The sequence below is a fragment of the Pinus tabuliformis genome, chromosome 8 (genome assembly GCF_031772625.1).
Source record: "Pinus tabuliformis cultivar Carrire ecotype Pingquan chromosome 8, CPIR1, whole genome shotgun sequence".
NCBI lineage: Eukaryota > Viridiplantae > Streptophyta > Pinopsida > Pinales > Pinaceae > Pinus > Pinus tabuliformis.
Window position 1 is genome coordinate 492,036,696 of NC_142294.1, and position 27,453 is coordinate 492,064,148.

Sequence of the window (27,453 nt, forward strand, 5' to 3'; positions counted from 1 at the left end):
AAGGTGACCCTGGAAAAACTCCCTACAAATCCTGAGGAAAACCAGTTCGAGAGTTCTTTCTTATTTCTGGAAAATGCCTTTTACAGTGAACTATTCAGCGAAAAATTCAGCAAACAAATTTTACAACTTATCTCAATTTCGAGCCTCACAGCCCACTGAAAATTTCCAAACAGCAAAACAAAACACTGAAAATTGTTGTACGGCTACAGTACGGACTGTACTGACTGTTGTACGGACGACTGTACGGACTGTACGGACCTCGATTTTTGTGCAGAAAATCAGTTGTACGGCCCTTGATTTCTGTGCAAAAAATCTGCCTTTTATTATTTGCTCATTCAGCTGTATGGATTTGCTTAGATGTTGCCTTGGTATGTGTGCCAAGTTGCTGCCTCCTTCTCCTCCCTGTCCAGAAATCTCCCTTGCTCTCTTTCTCTCTCTCTCTCAATCTGCTCATGAAAGAATGAATGACCTTTTCCTCCTTTACCTCCCTTAATCCAACCCTAAGTGACTTTTGGGTGATCTCTTAATCCAATGGCTGAAATAGATTGAAATCTAGGGCTGAGATTAAATGCTCATTTAAATCTCACTTTATATTTTTTAATTCACCCCACTTTAATAAAGACCCACTTAGTCATTTATTTCCAAAGTCACTTTTCCTTTCTAATTTTACATTGACTTTATTAAAGTCACTTTAAAATTAGACTTTAGTAACTTTATCACTTAAAGTCACTTTTAAATTAGATTTGACTTTATAAAAATTATAAAGTCACTTTAGGAGAAAAATTAAATTCTTTTGGACACTTTTCCCTAGGCCAAAGATCAAAGCCTTAGGGAACCACCTGTCCTCCGGTACCAACTTTCAACATCCATCTGGGCATTGAACCTTGGCTCATCTAGTCTACTCATTAGTTGTGCTTTAGTCGATCAAGGGCACAACACATCAAAATTCTTGTCGAGTTGTTCACAACTTTGTTTGTGAACAACTCACAACTGCATATTGTTGCTCAGCTACTCGAGGACTTCAGCCCACTATAGTCTTCCTGCACTGCTCCAATGAAGACTAACATAGTGTACAGAGGGCTGCCACCTATCACTACAAGATGTCCATCTCTCACAATGAACATGGACTAGGATGATTGCCCATCTTCTGTTGTAGATATCCTTCTCCACAGACAAGTCTAGGGCTACTCAAAAATGCTCCTGGCTTATCAAACCTTTGAGCTCTACAACTGCCACTCTAGCAACCACCTAAGTCCATGAAGATGGTGCACACCGAGCTCCAACTTGAGCGCTATCATGTTGCCCTCCAACAGACCATAAATGCCCAATCCACTATCCAAACTTGGTCCACTCTCATGCTGCCCTCCACCAGACCATGAGTCACCAATCCTTGTTGTAGCATCTACACTCTAGTTAGGGCATCCAACACCTATGAAGCCCTTCCTCTTGGCTGTCAACAAACTTCTCCTAGGACACACATTCACTTGCAAGTCACATTAACTCAAGAGGACAACCATACCTATTCTGCAACCTTCTATTGCTCCTCTTGACATGACACATAAGTTGTTGATGTGACTACTACTTAGGATATCCACAATTGTCCTAATCTAGGACTGCCATCCAACTAGCATACCTCCATCAATCAAGAAGGCATCTGCAATATATTGTTGTTGCCTCCTCGCCTTGGGATTTGTGCATTCACAGGACTGGTTAGGGCACACAACAGTAACCCCAAACCACTGCCCAAACACCGTGTAGTCCTCTCCCAAAGAGCTGCTCCCTTTCTTATCCAAACTCGGCATCAAATTTTGTGCTTAGGGCTTGAGGACTCTCCTCACAACATCCTATAGCACTCTTGTACTAACAACAAACATACCAGCCCTCAAACACACACAGAGTACCCCTATTCTAACTGTGGTTGCCTCTATATGACTATGGCTAGGCTTGAGGAGCCTTCCTAGCCCTCTCTACCCTCTCATGTGGTCCTTCCACCATTCTTGTAGCTACAGCAAGCCCTGCGGCCTCAAACAGAGATACAAACACACTTAAACAAGCACAGAAACCAGCTCCAAACTTACCTCCTTAGTTATGGCCTGAGCTGGAGAGGGAGACACCTTAATTCTGCCCAAAAATTCGGCCTTAGGTCACCTTGTTGGTTGCCTTGGGCTGTGGCCTATTCCATAGAAGATCTACTCCAAAAACGTAGAGAATACCCTCACAAAAGCTCGATTGCACTATCTCCTATCTCTTGCCTCAGAACCGCACTCAATTTCAGAGCTAATCCATGAAAAAGGATACACTTAGATGTGTAAAATAGTCTTCCACTCAACCTCCTTTTATATTCTTCATGTGGGGTGTGACATTAGCCCTTAAGGGAACTCTAACATGCTAGCCGACTTGTCCTAGTAGGCTCACAACCACACATTAACTTCAAAAATTCATAACTCAAGATTGACAACTCAAATTTCGATGATTCTCGATGCGTTGGATTCATCTCGACATCCTCTATCATCTTCATCCATCATATGTCAAATTTCCTTCATGGTTTTGGCCCCAGCATCGATGGGTACAAAACCCCAAGCTTAGGTTTCAAGCCCACAAGGCCACTTGTGGAGCTCCTTCCTCCAAACCCTCGATCCTCAAGGCTTGGAGTATCTCCCAAGCTACAAAAAACAACATATAACTAATTGCCTCTTACTGGAAAAGCTCTGGCATTCAATTTTCTCCACTAGCAAATAAATCTGGAAATCCACATTTCCTTTGCAAAATAAACTCAGCCTCCTTAGTGTCATTCGTACCTCCTTCCCGCTCTACGCACTGGAAAAACCCGAAATGCCTGCAACCCAAACTAGGATTCGCACTACTACAAGAAACTCTTTCTTGCAACCCACACTAGGCAAGTCGCACTTCCTCCGTCACCTATCTCCGGAAACTGGAAATCAATCTGCTACCCAAATCTGCACACTGGCTAACTCACACTGCCTAGTACAGCCTTTCTGCAGATAAATTCAGCCTCCCTTCCTCTCACTGTAATGCTAGAAAATCTATGGAATTCTTCTCTGGAAATCTTCTCCCAAATTCTCTGTTAAAAGCCCGATGCTGGTGTCTCCCTCTACTTCAACTATGCCCTTGCTAATCATCGCAAATAGGTAAGTAGAACATCTCAAGTGTGTCTCCAGAGGCCCCGTCGATTTGCTCTTATACTCTCTTGTTGAGCAACCAACGGCCATGATCTAATCCCAATCGATGGCTAAGATCATCTTGACCCCATCAAGTGACTTTTCTAGGAGTCTCTGGAGCAAAATCGATTTTCCTCAATCAATCTAGTTTACTGGAAAATAATTAATAATTGGCCAATTAATCTAATTGAGGAGTTTCTTGCGAAACCTTTTTTGGGTATTGGAGAAAATGTGTTCCTTAGCCTCATAAACACTATAGGGACTAGAACACTTGTTCCGCTACTACCAAAAACTAACATTCTCTGAGTCAGAGGAGTCAAGAAAAGACATTGAAATGAACTTAGGGCTGCCAAGTCAAGAAAATTAAATTGACATCATTTGCTACACTTGACTTAAGTAACTTAGTTTTAAAAAAGGGCACTCAAAATGAAGATGAATATCTCATCAATCTTTAGACTATACTTTCGAAGACAAATCTTACTACTGTGACAGTGTTTCTGAAGAAGCCATGGTAAGTTGAGTCATTTCCAAAATTTGAAGATTGTTCTCACTAATTGTTTTGAAGAATCCGAGATACCTAGCTTGAAAGGAGCAGAGAGCAATCTGTGAGCAAATTCTATGAAGAAAGTTTGGTTCTTACCTAAGTTGCAGGAAACGCAGGGATAGAGGGCGTTTCAGCCCAGGAAACGAAACGAAACGCGTTTCGGCGTACCGTACGGCCTGGAAACGTGTTTCCGGCCGTACGGGCACGTTTCCCGAAATGGAAACGTTCCCGTACGGCCGGAAACGCGTTTCCAGGCCGTACGGGCCCCGTTTCCCCAAAAAAATGACTTGTTTTTTAAATTTTTTTTTCTAATTAGTTTTTAAATTTTTTTAGGGTTTCTAAGCTGTTCTAGAAACCATTTCTAAAGTTATAAAAGAGCAGTGTCTCTCATTCTCTCATCACACTATTCAGCAAGGAGTTTCTCTTGGAGATTGGCAGTTGTTTCAGTAGCTGGTGTTTTGAGCAGTGAGCAAAGTAGATTTCAGCAGCGGGAGAAAGAGATTTCAGCAGCAAGAGAAGGAGATTTCAGCAGGAGATTTCTGTAGCAGCAGATTTGGCTCAGCTACAGCCATATTTCTCTTCTCTTTTCTGGCATTTCCGGGTAGTTTCAACCACAGAAAATTTTTTTGGGTAAGCCACATTCATTTTGTTAGTTTTTTCTTACTATTTCTTCAATTTTTCTAGGGTTTATGCAGCTAAATTGCTGAAAAACGTTTTTTATTTATAGATTTGTTTTTTAAATTTATTTTTGCAGCAGATTTGGCTCAGCTACAGCCATATTTCTCCTCTTTTCTGGCATTTTAGGGTAGATTCAGCCACAGAAAATTAATTTGGGTAAGCCACATTCATTTCTTAGTTTTTTTCTTACTATTTCTTTAATTTTTCTAGGGTTTATACAGCCAAAAATATGAAAAACGTTTTTATTATTTACAGATTTGTTTTTTTAATTTATTTTTGCAGCAATGGCTTCCAGCCAAAGTGCAGCTGCAACTTCAAACCCTAGGGCCAACCCAAGGGCTGAATATTATCCTCTTTGGAGGCATGTGACGAAGCTTCAAAAATGTGGAGGTGGTGGCTCATGGGAATGGCGATGCACTCTTTGCAATAATACGTACAAGGGCTCCTACCCAAGAGTGAAGGCGCATCTGTTGCATGGAGGAGGACAGGGGATTCTGGGTTGCACAAAAACATCAGATCCGTTGGTAAGGAGGGCATATCAAAGAGAGCAAGATGAGGCGGATGGTACTAAGAGAAGGCATGATGAGCATACTCAGGCTACATCTAACATTGAGCCAAGGATTGTAGTTGAAGCAAGAAAGAGGAGAGCTGGTCACACTCAAGAACATGAACAAGCAGCACCCAAACATACCAGAGGCTCAGGGGCATCCCAATCAGTTCAGGATAGCAGAATTGCTAGATTGGTGAATGTGCAAGCAAGAGAAGAAGCTGATTCCAGAGTGGCCAGGTGCATTTATGCATGTGGTATCCCATTCAATGTTGTTCGCTCTCCTTACTGGCAAGATATGATAAGGGCAGTTAACAAAGCTCCTCAAGGGTACAAGGGGCCCAACTATGAGAAAGTCAGAACCCAGCTTCTCAAAAATGAGAAGGAACTTGTGGAGGACGTTTTAGCTCCAATTCGTTCTTCCTGGAGTAGCTCTGGGGTTACCATAGTCTCAGATGGTTGGACAGATATGAGGCGCAGACCATTGATAAATATCATTGCCACTTCCCCCAAAGGAGCAATGTTTATCAAGGCAGAAGACTGCTCAGGAGAGGTGAAAGATGCACAGTTCATTGCTGATGTTATTATAAAAGCTATTGAACAAATAGGGCCTAACAGGGTGGTGCAAGTTATCACGGATAATGCACCAGTTTGCAAAGCTGCAGGTTTAATTATTGAGGGGAGGTATGACCACATCTTTTGGACACCATGCATTGTCCATAATCTGAATCTGATCTTAGAGGAGATCGACAAAAAAGTTTCCTGGATAAAGGAAGTCACAGGGGAAGCAAGGGAGATTATCAAATTCATCACCAACCACCACCAGTCTCAGGCCATATTTTGAGAGTACTCCAAATTGGAGTTGTTAAAAGTTGCTGAGACAAGATATGCCTCACACTTCGTGATGTTGCGCCGCCTTGTTGAGGTTAAGCATGCATTAGTTTCTATGGTGGTGAGTCAACTTTGGATTGAGTGGAGACAAGCAGATTCAGAGCGGGGATCTATGGTGCGTAGATTGTGCCTTGATGAGGATTGGTGGAGCAAGGTAGATTTCTTGCTAAAGTTCACAACCCCTGCATTTGAGCTTCTCCGGAGTGCTGACACTGACCAACCTTTCTTGGGAGAGGTATATGATGGCATGGATTCCATGGTTGAGAAAACTATGGAAATCATTTCGCAGGAGTCTCCACAACTTCTGTTTGTTGATGATCATTTTGCTGGTTTGATCAAGAAAATCATTGTTGACAGGTGGAACAATTTCAATACACCATTGCACACTTTAGCACATGCTTTGAACCCCAAATTTTATGATGAGGAGCTTATTGCTAAAAGCAATGGGAAGAGGAAGGCACCCCATAAGGATAGAGAGGTGGCTACTGGGGTGAAAAAAGCACTAATGAGAATGTTTCCTTCTCATCTACATAGGGAGGTAAAGGAGGAATTTGCCAGTTTTGCTACAGGAATAGATGATTATGCAGATATATCAGCTTTGGAGGAGAGAAGCACCATGAATCCGGTTAGGTGGTGGATTTGTCATGGAGCAAATGGTGTACATGTGCAAAGCCTTGCCATTCGTATTCTTTCACAAGTGGCAAGCTCTTCATCAGCAGAAAGGAATTGGAGCACTTATGGTTTTATTCATTCTGTGAAGCGCAATAGGTTGGGCTCACAGAAAGCATAGGATCTTGTTTATGTGCACTCCAACCTTCGCCTTGCATCTCGTAGGGGTCCAGAATACAACAGTGGTCCTTCTAAAGAATGGGATGTGGATGCAGAAAATCCTGATTTGGATCTCTCTCTTGCTGCCCTGAATATTGAGGACGATTCTGGAAGTGGAATTGGTGCATCATCTTCTTCAGCACCACCATCCACTGTTGAGCATTCTGCTGCTTCTATTTTTGATGAGGATTGTTATGATGAGGATTAGTCTTTTGTGACTTGTCTCTATAGTTCTTGCAGCCTTATAGTCTTTATTGTACTTGCAGCCTCATATAATAATATAAATAAAGGCTGATTTTGGATTTTCCAGTTCCTATATTTTTATTTTCATTATGTGATGACTCATGAGTAAATGTGATGTAAATTTAATCTTAATGTTAAAATGTTTAAGTAAATGTATCATTAATGCTTTATGATTGCACATATATATATTAATAATCTTTAAATGTTTTTAATATATATATATATATATATATTATTATATATATTCGCGTTTCCCCGTTTCCAAAATTTGGGGAGGTCGCGTTTCGTTTCGCTTCCCCGTTTCGTTTCGCTTCCGCGTTTCCCCGTTTCGTGCAACTTAGGTTCTTACTCACGCCTCTTAGATGCAAATTGGAATACCATTCCTTGATAAAGGATAAGCTCTTGGGTTGAAAGAATCAAAACTGATGTTTAGTTGATTGATGAAAAATATCATTGCTAGAAATGTTGTAGGAGAAACCAAGTATGATATGGATCTATCATGAAGACATCTCATCGGAAGATCCCTGATCATGACACTCTGCCTATAACTATTTGATGAAATTGATGGATTGCATCTCATGTAAGAGATTCTAGGGCTTTGGACACCTAAATATGAACTTGCATAATTGGAAATCTATGGTTTTTAAACCCTAGCTAACTAAAAGACTTGGATAAGAATGGCCTAGGGTTTGTGGACAAAACCCTAGTGCTCGACCTTAAGTGTTGAAGGTTGACGTTTCTGTTGAAAGAAGAAACCCTAGCTCATGAAAGGAAAGCAGCCTGATGTTGGAAAGGATGAAGAGTTTTGCAAATGGATAATTTCTGCAAGAAAGCAAGGATCAAGAGGGAGTTGTCAAATTCCCTTCATTCCTCAAAGATACGTATCTTATATCTCTCTTCATTGATTATTATTATTATTGTTATTTTTACTATTAGTTAGCCTCTTATCTTTATTTATTTTTACTGGGTTGTAATCGTTCTTCCATGGCCTCCTAGTGAGGATTGCAAGTACATTGTGTAGGTTGTCAAGGCTCTGGCATAGATGGAATTATTGGAAGAGCGAAGCAAAGCATGTGACAAGAGGATTCTCCCTGGAATGATTCATGTTTAAGAGGGGGAAATTGTGTTGATATCTGGAATCATGTCGAAAGGGCTAATAGGTCATAGGAAGCAAGTAAGCCCATATATTTGAAGGACTCTTATTTCAAAGGGAGTTGTAGTGGCAGGAAGTTTGCTTCCGTGATAGAGGGAGTTGATGAAATCCTCTTTAGTCAAAAAGGATGGAATATTGTTATAATAGACAACAAATCCATGGCCATTCCTATGGTATCCAAATTCGATGAAGCTGAGTGGTAGAGGGAGCAGCCTGGATTTTCTCAACGAGATTTATTGCAACATTAGAATAATTGGAAAGTAGTTTTGGTGATGGATTCAAGTTGATCAGTTTATGGTTGAGCCATGGCATGTGATACAACATGTGTTGAGGTACTAGTATCGTACTAATGTTTGACATATGCTTCATATGATAAAGTATAGTTGTTGAATATACAGATTCAAAATGTATTATATTTTATTTGGCATGTTATTAAGCAAGATAGCTTTAGGATTGTTTGATCAAGTGCGAAATCACAAGTCATAACACATGGTACAAAAGGAACAGTGAGGCTCCTATGTATTTCTATGGCCAATATGGTTAAAGCCTCTATCCCTGAATGAAGTTGGTGTACTTCAAGGACAAGCTTGGAGAAATTGAGAATGTGTTCCGTGGTGAAATGAAATGTTGATATTGCAGCATCAAGCCTGGATTGCTCCCTTGGTCATAGGGTTTGACCTGGAAGCCATGGGGTTTGGCTGGGAGATTGGCTCTATGAGTATTGAGGTCTGGAGTGCTCCCTTAGGTCATGGGATTTGACTGGGAGGCCATTGTTTATGGTCGGGGAAATTGACTCTATTGACATCGAGATTAGGATTCCTCCCTTAGGACATGGAGGTTGATCGGGAGACCATAAGGTCAGGAAGATTGATTTTGTGATTGGGATTCCTCCCTTAGGTCATGGAGTTTGACCAAAAGACCATTATTTATGGTCCGAGCGATTGACTCTGAGTACTCTCTTAGGTCATGGGGTTTGATCGGGATACCATTACTATGTTCGGAGAGATTGATCCTGATTAATCCCTTAGGCCATTAGGTTTGATTGGGAGACCATTGGTCAGGGAGATTGGCTTTATGATTGGGATTCCTCCCTTAGGTCATGGTTTGACTAGGAGACCAATGTTTATGGTCGAGGAGATTGACCCTAAGTACTCTCTTAGGTCATGGGGTTTGACTGAGAGACCATTATTATGGTCGGAGAGATTGATCCCGATTACTCCCTTAGGTCATGGGTTTTGACTAGGAAACCATTGGTTATGGTCGAGGAGATTGACTATGATTACTCTCTTAGGTCATGGAGTTTGACCAAGAAACCATTATTTATGGTTGGAGAGATTGGCCTCATGAACAACATAAAATGCTCCCCTGGTCAGTGAGGTTCTAACCTTATTGCCATGGGGTTTGGCTAGTGGGTTGAGCTTATGCTCGATGTTGATGCAGGATACTTCACACAAGGTTCTGGTATTGAATATGTGGTGGATGGATTCATTCAACCTTTTCTTGGAATAGAGATTTTTTTTCCAACAAGAGAACATTTGTGGGAGTCATTATGAATACCTCCCTAGCTAAGAGGGAGTGTTAAAGTTTTGTAGCTTCGGTCGGTCTTCATAAATTGGTTTTGGCCCTCCAAAAAAACAAGAAATGATATATATTCATGTGGACTCTAAGTCGGCTTCAAATAATGGAAAAAATGAATTTTAAATATTGATTTATGCCTCCAAAACATCATGTTGGCTCCAAGTCAGCCCAGCCCCAAGACTTCTCCATTCGGACCTCTTCTCATCACTATTTAAATTTTAAAGGCCTCCTCCAAGAACACAATTTCGGATCACAAAAAGAGGATGTCTTCTAAGGTTAATTAGGACAAATCTAAGGTTCAAGGAAGGATGAATTCCGAGGAAGAACAAAATCCAAGAAGGCTGAAATTTTTGAGGCACGGGAAGACAAAATTTCTAAAGATATTTGAGGGTTGTTTAGACTAGGTTTGACCGTGGTTGGTTTCTGGTCTATTTGACTTTTTTTTACTGGTATTTCAGACTCTATCGCTTGCTGAAATGGACAAATTCTCTTAGAAAAGGTTGCTGGCGTTTTCCCCCGGTTTGGGGTATTCCCAGGGTAATTTTGTGGCTCTTGTGTTTAGTTGTCTCTTCTTGTTCTTACTGCCATTATTGTTCTACTGTTGATGAATTTTCTTGTGTAATTGCTTAATAATGATTGTGATATAAGATAGTCTAATGATGAAATTATTAGAAGTAATTACCAGTGAAGAAAATCTATAAAAATCAACAAATCATTCATAAGCAATGTGGATGTAATGAAATACCTTAAGTAGCAAATGGCATGACAAATAAGACTAGTGCCAAGAGAATGCTTATAAAAATAGATGCTCAAAGTAAAGTACTTGAAATGTAAATGCCCACAAGTAGATATGCTTGAAAATAATGTGGCAATTATAAAGTGATCAAGTACCAAACGTTGAAATAGAAACATGATGGACTGTACTTGATTGATTTTAATTAAAATTAGATTTCCACTTGGTTTTTAGTTAATTTGGTGTGTGTGTGTGCACGACATCCAAAAAGGTGATTGTGGAAAAATTAAAACTAATATAAGTTTGTTTCTTCTTTAGGCCTTGTCCTCATTGAGTTAAGGAAAGTTGCAAGGGAATCCTACAAGGGGAAGCTTAGGCTTCAATGAGTACCCCCAAGATCCCACAAGTCAGCCCGCTTGCAAGGAGGTACAACATGAAGGGAACAAACCCAAAGCCTTACTTCTTAAGTCAAGCATTTATCGGTTTCCCCTAGTCTCAAAATAAGAAGACATAGAAGAGGGAGTTCCTAATTGGTCTACTTCAACCAGCAAGCCGTTGAACTTGTTGGAGGTTTATCATTTTGCAAAATGAAATCTAAGCTAATAACATGAAATCAGAATTAAATCTAATATAAAACAAGAATTCACGATTAGTCTACTCTGAGAGCAGAAAATAAAACCAAAATTTATTTTCAATTAGATTGTTCAAATGAAATGAAATAAAGCTAAACTAGATTGCACAAATGAAGTTAAATCATAAGAAATGCAACCTATTTTAACATGATGTGATTATTCTACTCTATGGTTAATTTTAGATCCAACCACAAAGGGCACAACCACAAAAAGATCCCCAAGTGGGGAGGTGGGATGCTTAGGGGATTTCCCTAACTCCCAAGTAACAATGCTTGATAAGATCCCTTGTGAATAAAGGGATCAAAATCAAGAGAAGAAGAATTCGCTTGTGAAGGATGAAGAATGATTGATGGAGTTACAAATGGATTCCCTTGAAATCGAGGGGATCAAGATGGCTCCTTAGAAGGTTACAATGGTGAAAGTCACTTGCTTTACAAGGTAGGAGGTTATAAGTCTTCTTTGGGTGTTCCAAATGTTCAATCCTGGACAAAATTTTCCATCATCTCCCCTTGCAAAAACAAGGACCTGCTAAAAACCAGCAAACGGTTAGCTTCAAATATGATGGAAATGAGATTAAAACACTTGAAAAATGTTAACATGTGTTAGCCAAAATACCAAGTGAAAATTAAACAACTAAACCACTAAGATATCACTCTAATTTCCTAAGGAAAGAAAGGGAAACTTGGTCTTTTCTCAGCAAAATGACTGTTGTTAGGACAGCAATGATTTTTTGCCTTTAATCGCTTGATATGACAATGCAAAGCATGAAAGAGAACCGAGAAATATTCGAAATTCAAATGAGGAAGGAAGGGAGAAATTTGGAGGGTCTTTGAAGTCCTCTTGAGATCATTTGGAAGCCCTTTGGAAGTCCTTGGTGTGAGTGGGATTAGTGCTCCTTAAGAAGGCTTGACGATGGTTAATTCACTTGAGAATGTTCCCAACTCCAAGCTAAGGGGAACCAGTACAACGCTTAAAACATCTTGCAAAACAATATTAATAGCATAGGTGATAACTTACAGAATGACAAGATTAAACATGCAATTCAATCAAGAATCACACGTACTAATCAAGCCTAGAATGTAAACCAACAAGAAGCTAGTAAATACTTGCCTTCTCCTTGGACAGCAATGCCCCTATTAGGGCATAGGCTACAAAACTTTAAAGCAATTTAATTGTAAACAAATACAAGGTTACCTCTAATATGTTCAAGCAAATCACACCATCAATGACCTCCAAAGTCTTTCCTTTATTGACAAATATGAATGATTACAAAATGATATGAACAGCAATTCCCCAAGCTCAAGCTTCCAACACCAATAGCTATAAGAAGAGAGGTTACATTTAGAAGAAATTGGGAGCAAATACCAATGAGGAGAAAGCCACCAAGTGTCTATGGTGACAATCCCAAGGAAGCAACAAATGAGACCAAGTTTCAACAAACTGTTGTGTATCTCTGCTAGATGGTTGTGTGTATCAGTCTCAAGGAGGCAACATATGGAGAAGGGCTGCCAAGTGTGGTGGAGAGTGGGAGAGAAATCCCCATTCAACTCATGATTGATCCCAAGAGAACTCATCTATCAAACAAGTGTACAGCCAGTTGTTAAAAGAAATCCATGCAGTCTGCAAAAAGGGCAATGTATCTCCTCTAGAGGGGCTACAAATGCAATTGCGTAGCCCAGTGTCCAAGAGTGGGAGTGAAGGGGGAGACAACTCCCCACTAAACTCCATGCTAACTCATCCAACCAATCTGCATTTAAAGCAGCTCGACATCAATCTCAGTTTACAAATCCATGAGCTCTAGTGAAGGAGAACTCGGCCGTCTAGGTGGCAGTCAACTCGTCCCTCATTCATGGGCCTTGATTTGGCTTTCAAACTCTGCTTTGACTGACCCTTTTTTGCCTTGTCACTTGCCTTCATCGATGGTGAACTTTAATTGACTGGGAACATGTTTTTAATCTGTTCCCAGTTTATTAATTTTTTATTTCCCTAGTCTTTTTCCACAGTTTTCTAGTAAAAGTGGATTTTGGTGAGGAAAAATCAATTATTTGCAACCCAAATTGGCTACTAGAATGATGTTGGTACTCTGAGTATGAATTTTGAGTACTCACATGCCATACAACATTTCCTGGTGCTACTTTTTAAATTATTACTTACAAATCAATTGAAATTCCCATTCTGTAGGAAATTTTTAATTATTAAAAAATCATAAAAATACCAAATGCAATTCCGTAAGACTCTGGGAAATGCCTAGCATGGTAATATACATTGACCCTAGACTTAGAAAACCACTCAAGGCCTAGCTATTAAGACGCACTCCAACTTTGGAGGTTATGAGTGAAAAAACTCGATTAGTTATTTATCGCTGAAAAACGAAAATAATTAATCAAGTGAACAAAAACACTCTAGAGTGATTTTCTTAGTACCCAAGTCCCAAGGGTCTAGCCTGTTACATAAATTCATCATCCTAGTGTCATTTATTACAATTCCCACACAGGGGTACGAAATTTGCATAGAAGAAGAGAGAGAAAGGGGAAAAATTGCACTTATGTCTTCTGAACTTCAAAAAAAAATTGGTGCCCTGTCCATTAGGCAATGGAGTCTAGTTCCCTGCTAGGTACATCTAAGCAGGTAACACGCCCCATCTATTACAAGATTAAAGGATGGTTTTAATGTCTTTTGGGGAGTCTAAAAACTATATATCTAAATTTTTTCGTTTCCCAAACAAAAGATGCTTGGCCATGTAGATGAAGGAGGCCCTTGGACTTAGATCTCGCTCACTCAATCCATACCAATACAAACCGAAACTCACCTAGCCAATTAAAATTTTCTTTCCAACGCTTCCAACAAACAAGGGTACTAAGAGCAAGTAAACAGTAGCACTACAGTAGCCATCAAATTAGTGAGACCTCAAGAGACCTTTCGTCCTCGACCAACAAGACATTTACAGACATGTAGACTCCAATATTGGGACAGCTCACACCACACCAGCAATCAGGATGCCTCCTCCAAGTCTCAACCACATCTTGTGATGTCCTAGCAATGAGAATATCTCAAACCAAATCTTCTTGCTCTTCCAAATACTCCAACCAGTCAGTTTTCAATGTCCATATGTGTTAAATTGGGCAATCCTTGTCTAATTGTGGTTATTCATTTAAACGTATATCTATTGCATATAGCATTGTTTCAAATTCTATAGAAAAGCAAAAGAAAGTAAAAGCATAAACTTTAGGCTGATCCCAAGCATAATTGGAATTTCACTTCGTCTCAATTTCACCAAATTAGAATGTTTGCATCATATACATACTACATCTCCTTTCATTTGCACATGCACACACATGCCGAAAGTAGGTGTGCTACAGCAGACAGAAAATCCAGGCACACTGGCATTAACATTTGGGAATATAGGTTCATCTGAACAAAGTCAACATTCGATTCAATGCCACCATTTTGATTTGGAGATATACACCTTTACAACTGAGAGAAAAATATTTATTAAATAACAGGCATTTGTATCCTATTAAATGTCTTGATGTTTGAATAACAACAGCATTGCATTGTTGACCCAGTTGCTTTAGTCGTCTTAATGGAAAAAAGCCTGCACTCGCAATCAGTAAACCATGTCATGCTGTTATTCATTATGAATCATCTTTGTAGATGATAAGTTCTTAAAGATTGACTGGTATTGAGCTCTAAACCTTCTAACTTAAAATTTGATATTCATGATTTATACTTTCACATTTTCTGGAAACCCTAATATGTCGATTCCCTTTACTAAATATTGTCTCCTGAGTCCTATCCCCCTCTGACTTTTCTATCTTGCGACTGCATTTAAAGAAATGACAGAATCTCAAATTCAATAAAAATGAATAAATGAAAACGATGGGGCATCCAAGAGACTATGGCCAAAAGGTTTTTGCAATAACAAGATATGACATAAATAGCAAACACAGAGTAAAACACAATCAAGAACCTAACTTTAATATTCTTTCAATCATCATTCTTATATGGAAATTGGAAATCCTATGGAAGAAAAGATTCTGAAAATAGTATGACAGACTTATGGAAAAATGGCAGATCCTAATGTGTGGATGCAAAAGAAAAATAAGCACAATATCAGTTGTTACTTACCTCCATTTGTATGCGCATTATGTCAAGTATGCCAGCCAAACCTGGTGCACATTGAGGCTGAAGTGGGGTTTTCTCACTCTTGCTACGAGTGAGCTTCTTCATTAACTTAGATTTTTTCTCCTTTTTCTTTTCCTTGGTTGGTAGCACAAGAGCACTGGTCATAAACTAAAAATAATATAAGATGACTACAATTTGTCATTTCAAATTATTTTAATTAGTTTCACTGTGAAAGACATACATTGGCGGACAACCAAAAAATAGCATATAACTGAACCTTAATATAGTAGACAAAAGGAAAATTCTTACCCTGAGGCACCTACAGAAGCTAATAAGATTTCATAAGCACTCTCTCGAAGATCATCATCTAAAAGACCTGCATGATCAACAAAACCCATTTAAATGGCATCCAAGAAAAGATTTCCTTTGGTCTACTTTTATTCCTCACATATAAGGTCTTGGTTCCCATCCCCACTATATTCATGTATAATAGAGTGTCTGTAATCATTACTCAAAGCTGAGCTGATCTTATTGTCATGTGGGATTCACAATAAATATGCCAAAGTAAATTTCAGACACAGAATGACAATTTGTGCAGCTTTTGCATTGGAACTACTTTCAATATAACTGGAAATGACCATTTATACTACTTCACATACAACTCACATTTTCAATTTGAAGTAAACATAAATATATAGCGACCCTGTTCTTCCCACACAAATTTATGTCAAAATGGTAGCAAACATCCTGCTCTTTCTTCTACCTGTTTTCAAAGAAGGTAATTCGAGCACAAGATCGCTAACATCATTCAAACGGCGCCTAGAAGTATACTCTGTTGATTCATCATCTTCTTCTTCATCTTCGAAATCATCAATCTCATCATCAACTGATAATTGTTGAGAAGGTGCAGAATGAAGTGAATATGTTTTCGAGAGGCTTGCTGGAGAAGACACTGGCATACTGCTAGCAACTGGAGGGGGTGTCCGTGGAGGAGGTGGCCCAGATAATTCTGGATTTGTGACCAAAAGGTATGCCTTCGCTAACCCTGAACCAGTCTGCACACATAAAAGGAATTCAAAGTTAGCCTAGTCTGACATGGACACGGACTAGATCTATACTAAATTCAAATTTGCAACAAGAAACATTCAAATTAGAAGATCCTCTACAGGATATAATATTATATCCACCTCTATTTAAAACCAGTTGCAAGTTTAATTTAATTCAGTTCTTCTAATCCATACAATTGAGCAAAAACCAATGCATGGGGATGGAAAGTTTGTCAGTTAGGATGTGAATCCAAGTAGATGATCACAAATAAGGATGTAATATTTACAACTGACTATGGAACGACATATAGATTAAGAGAAAAAGTGGACTGTGGAATAATAAGCAAGTCAGCAGACAGGATGGATCAGTAAGAAGTCCACTGCAGGCAGAAAGTCACCACAATTTGATTTACTAATCTAACTTTAAAATTAAGAAAAAACTTAGAATAGTAGATATGGAATTCAAAAATGGAATAGAAAGGAAAGGGGTAATATTGTAGGGTTTGTTAGCACCCAGAATTGCACCTGTGCAATTCTCATGCTCACTTCCAGATTTGTTCATCACAGGATTGCTGGTATAGAAGTTCCAGATTATTCATTTCAGAGATCAATTCACACCTGGGGACTGTTATCATAACTGCTGTTTGAGATATGGAGGTGACTCATGGTACATTCAGCACTTCACAAGTGCATGCAGAGTTTGTTGCCACTTTGCATGCAAAATGCATGTGATTTTAAGATACTGCTGTTTTTAGCAGTTGCAGTTACAGGGCTTGCATGGCAAACCAAACAGTATATTCTCAATTCTTGGAATCTCACGAGTCAGATGAGCCAATATTCAGGGACATATGGCATGGTGTTATTTTGAGAGGTGCCTATTTTTAAACATGCTATTTATAGTAACTGCTGCCAAATGTGTCATTTTGGCATTCTCTGGTTCCTCTCTTTTAGGAGTGGTCGCTGCTATATGTAGCACACTTATTTTTAAGTAATTTTATGGCATTTACAGGGTGATGATTGGTGGGACTCAGAAGAGATGGTGCCATGTGTTGGAATGGCAGAAAACATCATTTCTTTAATTAAAATTTGATGAGCATGAAGATATCTACATGTGCCCTGGTGTAGACAATGATGAAGATAATCAGTCAGTTAATTGTATCTCACCCCAGATATCTTTGAAAAAGATCATGTCTCATCTAAGTTGCAGAAAACTTGGAAACAAATACAGGTTTCATAAAGGGGGGCACTTGGAAATGTAACTCCTCCAAGTAGGTGCATTGGGGGAAACATGGTGGGCATGTGTGTGTGTGTGTCTATATATAAATAACACATCGTCTTGCAAGAACAATAGAATGATAGGTCAATTTGCAGGTAGGTTTAGAAACGAATTAGAAATTAACTTATCTTCATTTTCCATAGATAGGAGGTTTTATACTTCCCATGGGTCCCCCACCTCTCATGGGCACTTGGGTGGGCTAGGAGAAATTAAAAGGCACACCAGAACATGGGGTTTTCATGCCAAATCGCCCTAAGATGCATTGTACGACATTTCCAAATCAAGAAATGTCATATGACATGACTCAGAGTATTTTCTACCCATCTTGATGTTTCCATTAGTTTTCAATATCCGTATGTGGATGGGTTAGGTGTTTCCTAAAACTTAGTGTATTATCCATGCAAGGAATAGTTATTTGGAGATATTTTGGGAGAAGAACATTATTTAATTTACTTTTCCAGATAATTATTCAATTTATTTCAAGCATAATTAATGTGCCTAATTTGAGAGAGGTCCAACTTTATCTTATCCATGTGGCACCCAAACTATATTAGGCAGGATAAGGCGCACTAGTTGAGAAGAATCTCATCTATGTTCAGTTAGCTGATTCATGCCAGGATAGCTGGTACTTTTGGGAGTTTCACTTTGGTCCTAATTATCACATCCAGTTCAGTTCAGTTCTGTCATATCCATGCAACTTTCAGTTCTTTTCAAGGCAAAGGAAAAAGCATTATCTGGGGGTTAATCTGAGTTAGCTTATACACCTCCATGCAGATCTAGTCAACAGAAGTAAGTTGCATCACTCTTTGTAATGTGCTAGGGTCATTTTTTTTGCCCTATGGTCCCTCTGTTTGCTAGGGTTACAATAAATCAACAAGATTATATAACAACAGTATGCATTTACTCAACAGTAGACAGCATTGAAATAGCACAAAATTTCCACAGTAAAGAATATCCTCCACAGAAATTATGATTATTCAAGTTGCAACACTTTAGGGCTGACCGCCCAATAACAGTAAACATATCCACCAATAATTTACCAATACAGCATTGATTTGCAATAGTAGCAACTTAGTAAATCAGTACACAACTGTAACTATGCTACTCTAAACAACCAAAGTATGCTATATGAATTTGTTATGCTATTCTAATCTTACTGCACATGGGGCCTGAGTTTTCACAGACTGGTTGAAACTTCAATACGGTTCGGTCACATCCTCAAAGGACAGATCGTTGGACACTCAATGAATAATACTGTCGTGATACCCTTGAGAGAGTAAATGCTGTCACAGACTTAAACCCCAAAACCCTTGACTCGCCCTTAATTAGGGCCAGCTGCCCTACTGTGGCCACCCGCAGTACTAGAAGGGCCAAATACAAGCCACTGTCTTCAAACAGACCTCAGTCATTCTGCTATTGTGCCAGGATGATTCTCCTTCGCTGGTCTCAAACAATTGCAAGCAGTCCTCCAACAGTGCGGGTTTTGGATGGAATTACTGACATACAAACGATGTACCTCAGATAACCTCTTTTTAGGACATCCACAGGAGTTTTTATCCTGCCAGTAAGTGTTAATCTTCTCTCTCCCTACGGTGGATAATTCCAAGCCTCAGGAGTGCCTTCCGCTAGCCTGTGCCGCTTCAGTTGGGTACCCACAGAGTATTACTGTTCTTGGGGATTCCAGGAATATTCTTGTAACAGAATGGTGATTCAGTGCTTCCTGAAACAGGGCTTCCATGACAATAGAATATCCTCAGGGTGACCTTATCACAAGAGATTTGCCTTCTTGCCTACCAGACCAGTCCTGAGTTGCTCCAAAAGAGAAACTGTTGTCCCAGAACAAGAAAAGAGGGTGTCCAGGTAGGGTGGCATCAGCTCCACCGAAACTAGATGAAGGGAGATAGGGTGGGATCACCTCCACCAAAGCTAATCAAAATGAAGGGGTCTCAAACCCTCCGAGCCTCAGCTCAAGAAAACAGAGATATCAAATCCAAATTGATGATGATAATGTGATTCCAATTCTCCTTTATTTATAAAGTCCCTCATGGGGTTCCTTAAGAGTGTGTGGTTGCAAGTGCAACCCCCAATTTGGGTATTTCGCCCCAACTACCCCAAAATTTACGTAGTGTTAACCAAAATTTATGTAGTGTTGCTACCAATCGTCATCACCCCATCTGCCTTCAACCTATCATCCACCAGATCTATTGCGTTTCTTACTGCCCCACGTGACCTATCTCTTGTGCATCTATCCAATCGACATTGTGGTCACCTTGCTGACCATTTTCTCCACTTGCTTCGTTGTTGGGTTGTTCCTCAGTTGGCAGTTGCTCCACGTAGGCTTTCTCTCGTCTCCAATGGCACGTCGCTGTGCCCAGTCCACCTACACTCGTCTGGTTGGTGGTCCCAATGATTTTGCAATGTCTACCAGCAACAATGCCCCCTTGACTCCCATGCACAACGCCACATAGAATCTTCCCAATGCTATTGCCTCTGCCTTGCCCCCGTGCGCTCGATTGACCTGTAACCAATCTACCACTTACACTTCTGCACTACCAACTGCATTTGCGGCTGAACTTCTCTGCCGACTGGCAATTGGGTGGCTGATAGTCCTGTCAACCACCCCCATTTTTTGTTCTGTTTTTTTTAATCTAAAAAATGCCTTTTAGAAATTTCAGCCCCTCGAGAAAATTAAAATTGTCTTTTTCTGAATTCAGAATTCTGTGACTCATAATAATTAATGAAAAGGCTCTTTCAAATCAATCACACAGGATTTTTGGCCCTCCACAGTGGTTCATCATCAGGACATAGATAGAGGACCTGATCTAACAAGAAATATATAGTGGAGATCCTCCAAAGAATTCCTCAGGAAAACCAAAATCAAATGTTAGAAAGTCAAATTAAACAAAAAAGAAAAGTCAAGAAAGTAACTAATTAATTAACAGGAATAACTGAAGCATCTCTACATCCTTTTAGAAAAGCTAGATCAGACCTCTTCTTTGAAATCTGCAAACATATGCGTTCAAAAAGTCGAACTTTGTCAACAAATTCCCTTCTGTGCAAGGCTAATATTTCTGAATTCAGACTTCTGAGATTCATAATGATTAGAGAAAAGACTCTTTTGAATTAATCAGACAAGATTTTGGGGGTCAACGTTTCGAACCCTCCACTGTGGTTCATCATCAGGACATAGATGGAGGACCTGATCTAACCAGAAATATATAGTGTGGAGATGCTCCAAAGAATTCCTCAAGAAAACCAAAAAAATTAAACAAAAAAGAAAAGTCAAGAAATTTTATTTCTTTGACTTAGCCAAAACAATTTTCAGCCCTAAAGAAAATATTTGCTTCATGGCACTATAAAGCCAATTTAATTCAGCACCTAAAATAAAATTACGTCTTATTCGATCGTGGCCAAACCTAGCGCCTGTGATTCAGAGATTGGTTTTCTTCAGAGTTTATGCTCTAATACCATGTTAGAATTTTGTACCATAGCAAAACAACGATTAGTTCCAAGCAAATTTACACCCATTGAATAAAAGCACCAGCTAGGGTATTAACAAAATTAAATTTCACGAAAACAAATTTATCAATCTAAATCACATAAAAGACACAGATTTTACCCATTCAAAGTTCTTCATTAAGTTCTAAACTTACTTAGGCTCCCTTCCTTGGAAAATGGTCCAACTGACGAATTACATACAATGCTAGATTTGATCTCAATGATCAAACCCTCCTTAACTGATTTAGATCTCCTTGTTGCCCATTCCTCAAACCCAACACACTCACTGAGAAGCCTCCCTTAATCTTGTGTTGTTATATGGTGCCTTCTCCTTCTCCATAGCCTTGCTTTTATAACTTTACATTGAGTTAAATCACTAACCCTAATCTGCACAGTGATTGATACCCAATATTAGATCTCACCTCACTTGAGATCAAGGGTTGAGATGAAAACATAGTCACTAAAGTAATTTGGTTTACTTTCCCTAAGTTTACTTTAGCTCAATAAGCCAACATAATAATTATGTGCTTTTCCTAAGTCTAACATAAGCTAACTAACAAACCCAACTCACTCACGCTAGAGAAAGTGTTCTAAGTAGATCTTGGGTGACTTTTGCATGCCTAGACACTTAGGCATGTGCAAAAGTACGTGCCCAAGCTACAAACATCAACAATAAGGTCTTCTAGCATGGACACAAGACTCATTGACGGCATAAAAAGTGGACCGTATTCAATGTTAGAGGCATATAAATATATCACACAAAGTATCAGCTTCAAACTTCACGATAAATAATTACCTTATACAAGTTGCCAAATTTGAGTATGGGAGGATCATCAAATGCATCACATGCTCCCAACCCTAGGATGGGAACAATTCCTAGGTCAATCCTTCAATCAACAGGTGTTATTGATACATGATATGGTTTGGGGTGTACGTCATAAGAGGTGCCATAGTCGTATACATGGGTTATGCAAGACCATCATCCACGAGTGCCTTTGTGGAGGGAGAGCTTGCATTATTTAAGTTACACTCACTCGACACTAATTTTTCCATCCTTAACTTAGCCTTTTTCATTGCTTTGATTTGGCGTGCTTAGCAAGTTTTCATTCCATTTCAATCCCCTTTTAGTATGGGCAGTTTATTGCTCATAGGGGTTGGGATGTTTCTTAAAAACCCTCTCACTTTGATAGGCATGATATGCATGGGACTAGGATGACAGCGTCAGATGAGGAGGTAGAGCTGAAGTTACTTGGATTTTAATCATTATTCATCCCTTACCACTTTTGCATTTTAACAATCAGTATTGTTTTTATCATTCTTTCCTTTTGGAGCTACTTCAACCTCTAGGAAATTTTCGAGCCCCTCTTCTCAAAGGATGAGGTAAACAAGGAACCAGTACGCGCAATTGACAACAACCAAACAAAATAAAGGACAATGAATCAAAGACAAATGGCACATGTTAAGTATGGAGGGGTGTGGACACAATACATCAATCAAGGCCTCATATTTGTGCCCCTCCTAGAGAGTGAAAGAAAATCCCCAAGGAATGTTGATGTTTGTAGCTCGAGCAGGTGATTTCATTATATAAGATAAAGTGAGTTAATCGAATGAAATGCAAAGGGATTTTTATTAGTGAATTAGATGAATCTCAACTTTCGATCTCAAGTGATGTTGAGCTCTAATCTCAACTGTCAATAACTTTAAAGATTAGGGTTGTGAATTTACTCATAAATCAACCTTATAAATGAAAGGCTAGGCCAAGGGAGAAGACACATAATACATCATGAGCAAAAGACAATGAGTGAATCTTGGTGGTTGGGTGTTGAAGGACTTCCAATCAAGTGTGTAGGGTCCAAGGTGCAAGGAGCAACAAGGGAGATCTAGATTAGCCAAGCAGAGCAAAAGACAGATCTAGGGCTTGATTAGTTGGATCAGATCCACGTTCATTACTATGTATGTAATCTCCTCAATGAGCCATTTTCCCAGTAAAGGAGCCCAAGTAGGTTCTGAAATTATTTTTAATGAAGAACTATTTGACTGGGAAGAAAAATTGTGTAATGTGTAATTGAGAGTAGTTGTGCTTCCACTGAAATTTTTTGTTTGTGTTAAGATCTCAGTCATGCTTTTATTCAGTAAATTTAGATAAACATGCTAAAAATATAATCAATTTGACACTGATCCAACCTGCTAATGAATATTGCGGGCCCCTATAGCTAAGGTAATGATCTATGAGGAAACATATGTCTGATGTTATCCTCGATGGATCTTGCCCAAACCTGCAACTTTGAACTTTGATCTACTCATACTGTTGCTGCGACTGCTTTGTTGCTATCTCTGCATTGTTGTTGCAACTACTACAATAATGAGTCTGATCTCCCTAGATCCTAAAGCGCTAGCTTCCATAGGACTACTCCCTCTGAAGCTAGACACCCTCTAAATCTCGATCTCCCTATGGGAAATCTCTCTGCTACTTCTTGGCAACTCGCATTGTCCTCCTGTACTAGAAACTGGAATGTGTAGTTTTGTGCTAGGAATCTTCTGACTGTGCAATATCCCAAACGGGATATTATGCTAAATTTGCTGAAAACAGACTCAAGCCAAATTTCACCATTAAATTATCATTCATTTAACAGAAGATTGCCATGTAAAATAAAACAAGAGAATACATGTAATTCAATCATACAATGAGCAGAAATAATCTCAGCTTTCATTATAATAAATAATGAAAGAGTGTACATGATGATAAAGCTGAAATAGCTGAGATAGACAATCTAGTCTCCAAAACCGATCTGCTCTGATGCTGAAATCAGCCCTCCCAAACTGCACTAAAATCAACCACTGCACCTCTGAATTCTGGCTGAATCCACCAAGGAGATGAGGTCGATTTTCATCCACTCTCACCAAGATCACCCGAGGGTTTCCATCCTGGGGTTACTGCTAAAGTAGAGAACCGAGTTCTCAAACCTCTCCACAAGAAGAAATCACAAATCCAAGATGTCCTCTAATGGCCTCCTCCTCCTCTTTTATAGATCTAATGGACCCCTCTAGAACCTCTTATTTTATTATTATTTTAAACATGGAGCACTTTTCCCTCTTTTATTTTAATTAAAATATTATTTTTAATGCGGGAAAAGGGTAAATTCGCCACCATGTCTCCTCAACTCACTGAAACTCATATTTAACCATCCCATCACATAGATCTTCTCATTCTGGTTCCAACAAGTTATTACACTAAGGTGTTCTGTCAAGTATTCCTCCCGAAATGTCACCTTAAGCATAATTAATTAATTTAGGCCCAATAATAACTATTTTTCCTTAAAGTTGTCGGAATGTGTCGGAACCAGTGTTTTTAAAACCGGAACTGGTGACCGGACCGGTCCACCTAATGAACCGGTTTACCGACCGGAACCGGTCTAACCGGGACTGGTTTGGTCTAAACGAACCGGTTTTAAAAAAATACATTAAATAATTAATTTTTAATGAAACAAAACTATTTTTAAGATGTAAAACCATGATTCCAAGCCAATAGAGACAAAATATGCAAAGTTTGCTCATTTATATATCATGCAAAGGTGATTATATCAAAATGGCACCGAGTGCAATACATATCATCGACAAAATAGCAAAATACATAAGAAATGAGGCTCTAAATGGCCTATAAAGTCCAAAAACAATGCTGCAAGCTATGAGGCCATTGGCCTACTACAAGTCTACAGTGTACACATGATCAATCATCAAGTCCATCACCACTACTAGACACAGGATCATCATCAGGAGCTACATAGACATCATCTGGTTTAGAGTCTGAGGATGCCTCAGCCTGATCTGCAACCTCAGTATCGATGCCACCAATGACATCAAGGAGAGTACACAAGAATTTGCTCAACAATAAGCTCAGTTATGTATGATGTACATCCAACATTTAGCAGGTAAACCTGGAAGGTAGTACAAGACTCCCCAAGTCTAAAGATATGCAGACTAAGTCTGCAGGGGTCTTCAGTTTCCTTTACAATCAATCAATTCACACATTCATTGCTGCTCTATGACTGCTGCCTACTGCTATTCTCACTGCATCTTCCTTTTGCACTTCCTGCTCCCTCTATGCAACTTTTCACTGCTCCCACTGATCCAACTGTCCACTAACACTGCTGTCACTTGCTTACTCGTAATACCAGGTTACTGCCATCAAGAGGATTACTGTGTCATTGCCACTTTCACTGTCCATAGATCATAGCCATACCTCTCTGTCATGCTGCAGTCATCACTGTTGCACTGTTTGTGAAGTCACTGTCATGAGTCAAGCCATACAATCCTGTCATGACTCACTTGTGCTCATCACATTTTGTAATATTATAATATTTCTTTGTGACTTTGTCTTGTTGTGACATTGTAAGTTGTAACTTCTAGTACAATTTGTCGTCTAGTATAGTGTTTATCATTTAGATTCTCCAGCTGTATGCATGACTCCTATTTATATATTAAATTGGTATGTTGGGGAGTTACATAAGGTGTCAAATTTATGATAGGGTTCCTTTTCTATCTAAGGACCCTCGCTTCACTTTTAATGGATAAGCTATGTTCTCCAAGTTAATAAAATTGAAGTGCTTTTGCTTCCCATCTTGCTCCCACCTTTAGCTTATACCTATTTTGGCATCAGAGCCTAAAGATTAGGTCTCTTTCACTCCAGTTGGTCTATGTTTAGATAAGTGCTACAGTTTACTATATCCACATTTCTCATCCTGTCACTTGTTTTGTAGAACTTGGGTATTTGTTGGTGCCACATATCTGTGTATTTATTTACCATATTTGTAAATTTTCATCATGGGCATGAGCACACTGAATGTAGTACCGACTTCGATCACAGGTCACAAGTTGTGCCTAAAACCGGCCGGTTTTTACCAGTTAGGTCAAAAAATCGGGCAAGTGATGGGTTAAACCGGGTTTTTAGGCCGGTTCCGACCGGCCAGCTAGCTAACCGGCCAGTTTGACCGGTTACCGGTTTTCCAAAACGGTTTTTAAAACTATGGTCGGAACGAAAGGCAAACTATGCGGATGAGGGAATATACCAAGTGAATGCCATCAGACCTCATAAAAACTCCTCAAAACCCCTCCAAAAGCCCCTGGGCCCACTGATGACACCAACCTACACCTTTGACCTATCTGCCCCCAACTTTGAAAGTCCATCCTAACTATGTCGTAAGGAACACCATAAAAAGGAACATTACAAATCCTCCCGCCCCAAGATTGCTTGCCCTCAAGCAATCCAAACTTATGGACCCTTCTAGTGGCCCAATGCAACTGAGGCCCAATGCATGTATCCCATACGAACCACTGGGTGATGCTCGACCTCTATGTCAACCCATCATGAATGGATCCCTCAATGCTTGGATCCCAAACTGATCTCTAACGCATACCTGTCATAGACCCATCCTCCCGAATCCCAATGCCACCATGGCCAATCATCACCCAAGCCCCATGGCTCAAATTGTGCTGTCTCCGAGTATAGTTGCTGCTCCATAAAGTGAATACCAACTCATCAACTCTCTCCAATCCCACCTATGGCATAGGCCGAGGTCAACCCCACTCCGCTGATGTTGAGCTAGTGCTACTGAAATACTGATGAACTATTTGTCCACATCCCCCTGCCCACTGAGACATGTAGTAACCCTCTCATCTAAGCACCCATGTCGTACCATGCCTCGAACTAAGGTTGATACTCCATCAAAAGGATACCAACTCATGACATCTCGCCAATCCATCCGGTGGGAAGGATCGGATGCATAGGCACCTGTATATGTGATAAGTCCCCTATGTTGCATCAGGCCCCACTCATGCAACCCTGCCTGGTCAGTCAGCAATATCCCTCGAGAAAGCCCTGCCTCTTCCCCTATAATGGGTACAAGTGGCCAAACTGTGTTGCAAGCCCTATCTATGTGCTCTTGGAGAGCGCTGCTCCCTGAAAGTCTTGCAGCGCTGCCAGTTGCCTATGCATCTACCCGCACCTCATCAGTGGGTCGGCCCAAAGATGAATGCACCACCATCTCCAACAGCTCTTGTCGTCTACTAGCCTCCTGCAAGACTACCCTGTCAATCTCCAACACCTCCTGAGGACAAGTGTCTGCAAACACTGCCACCTTGTTAGTTGTATGTACATTTTCCTGCTCTTCATCAATGGCTGACCCCAAGGGTGGTTGGCCATCCTCCTCCATCACAAGCTCAATATGAACCTCCAACTGGCTCTCCCCCAAAGGCTCATCATGCATACTATGCGCATCATCCTCCTCATCTGACTCACGCTCCACCATATGTTGCTCATGCTGACTCATCACTGGTGACACACCATCCTGAGTGTCTCCCATTGGGTCCACTAACTACTCACCATACACACCAGAATATAAATCTAGCCTACTGTCAACAATTCCAAATGACCCCAGGAATCCTCACCCCGAGAATTAGAAGGAATCTTCCCCTGCTCTGCCTCTATCATCTCCTCAATGTCACT

At 39.9% G+C, this 27,453-nt stretch overlaps 1 protein-coding gene across 4 annotated transcripts in view; it reads right to left on the bottom strand.

Moving 5' to 3' along the window:
* The window catches only part of LOC149236222 (plant/protein (DUF810)), a 371,664-nt gene that overhangs the window by 301,843 nt on the left and 42,368 nt on the right, over positions 1 to 27,453 (bottom strand). For all 4 annotated transcript variants that reach the window (XM_089372334.1, XM_089372336.1, XM_089372335.1 and 1 more), the window contains 3 exons: positions 15,895 to 16,186; positions 15,441 to 15,507; positions 15,135 to 15,288 (listed from right to left, as the gene is read on the bottom strand). In XM_089372334.1, coding sequence (XP_089228460.1) covers positions 15,135 to 15,288; positions 15,441 to 15,507; positions 15,895 to 16,186 — 513 coding nt within the window. The remainder of the gene's footprint in view (positions 1 to 15,134; positions 15,289 to 15,440; positions 15,508 to 15,894; positions 16,187 to 27,453) is intronic.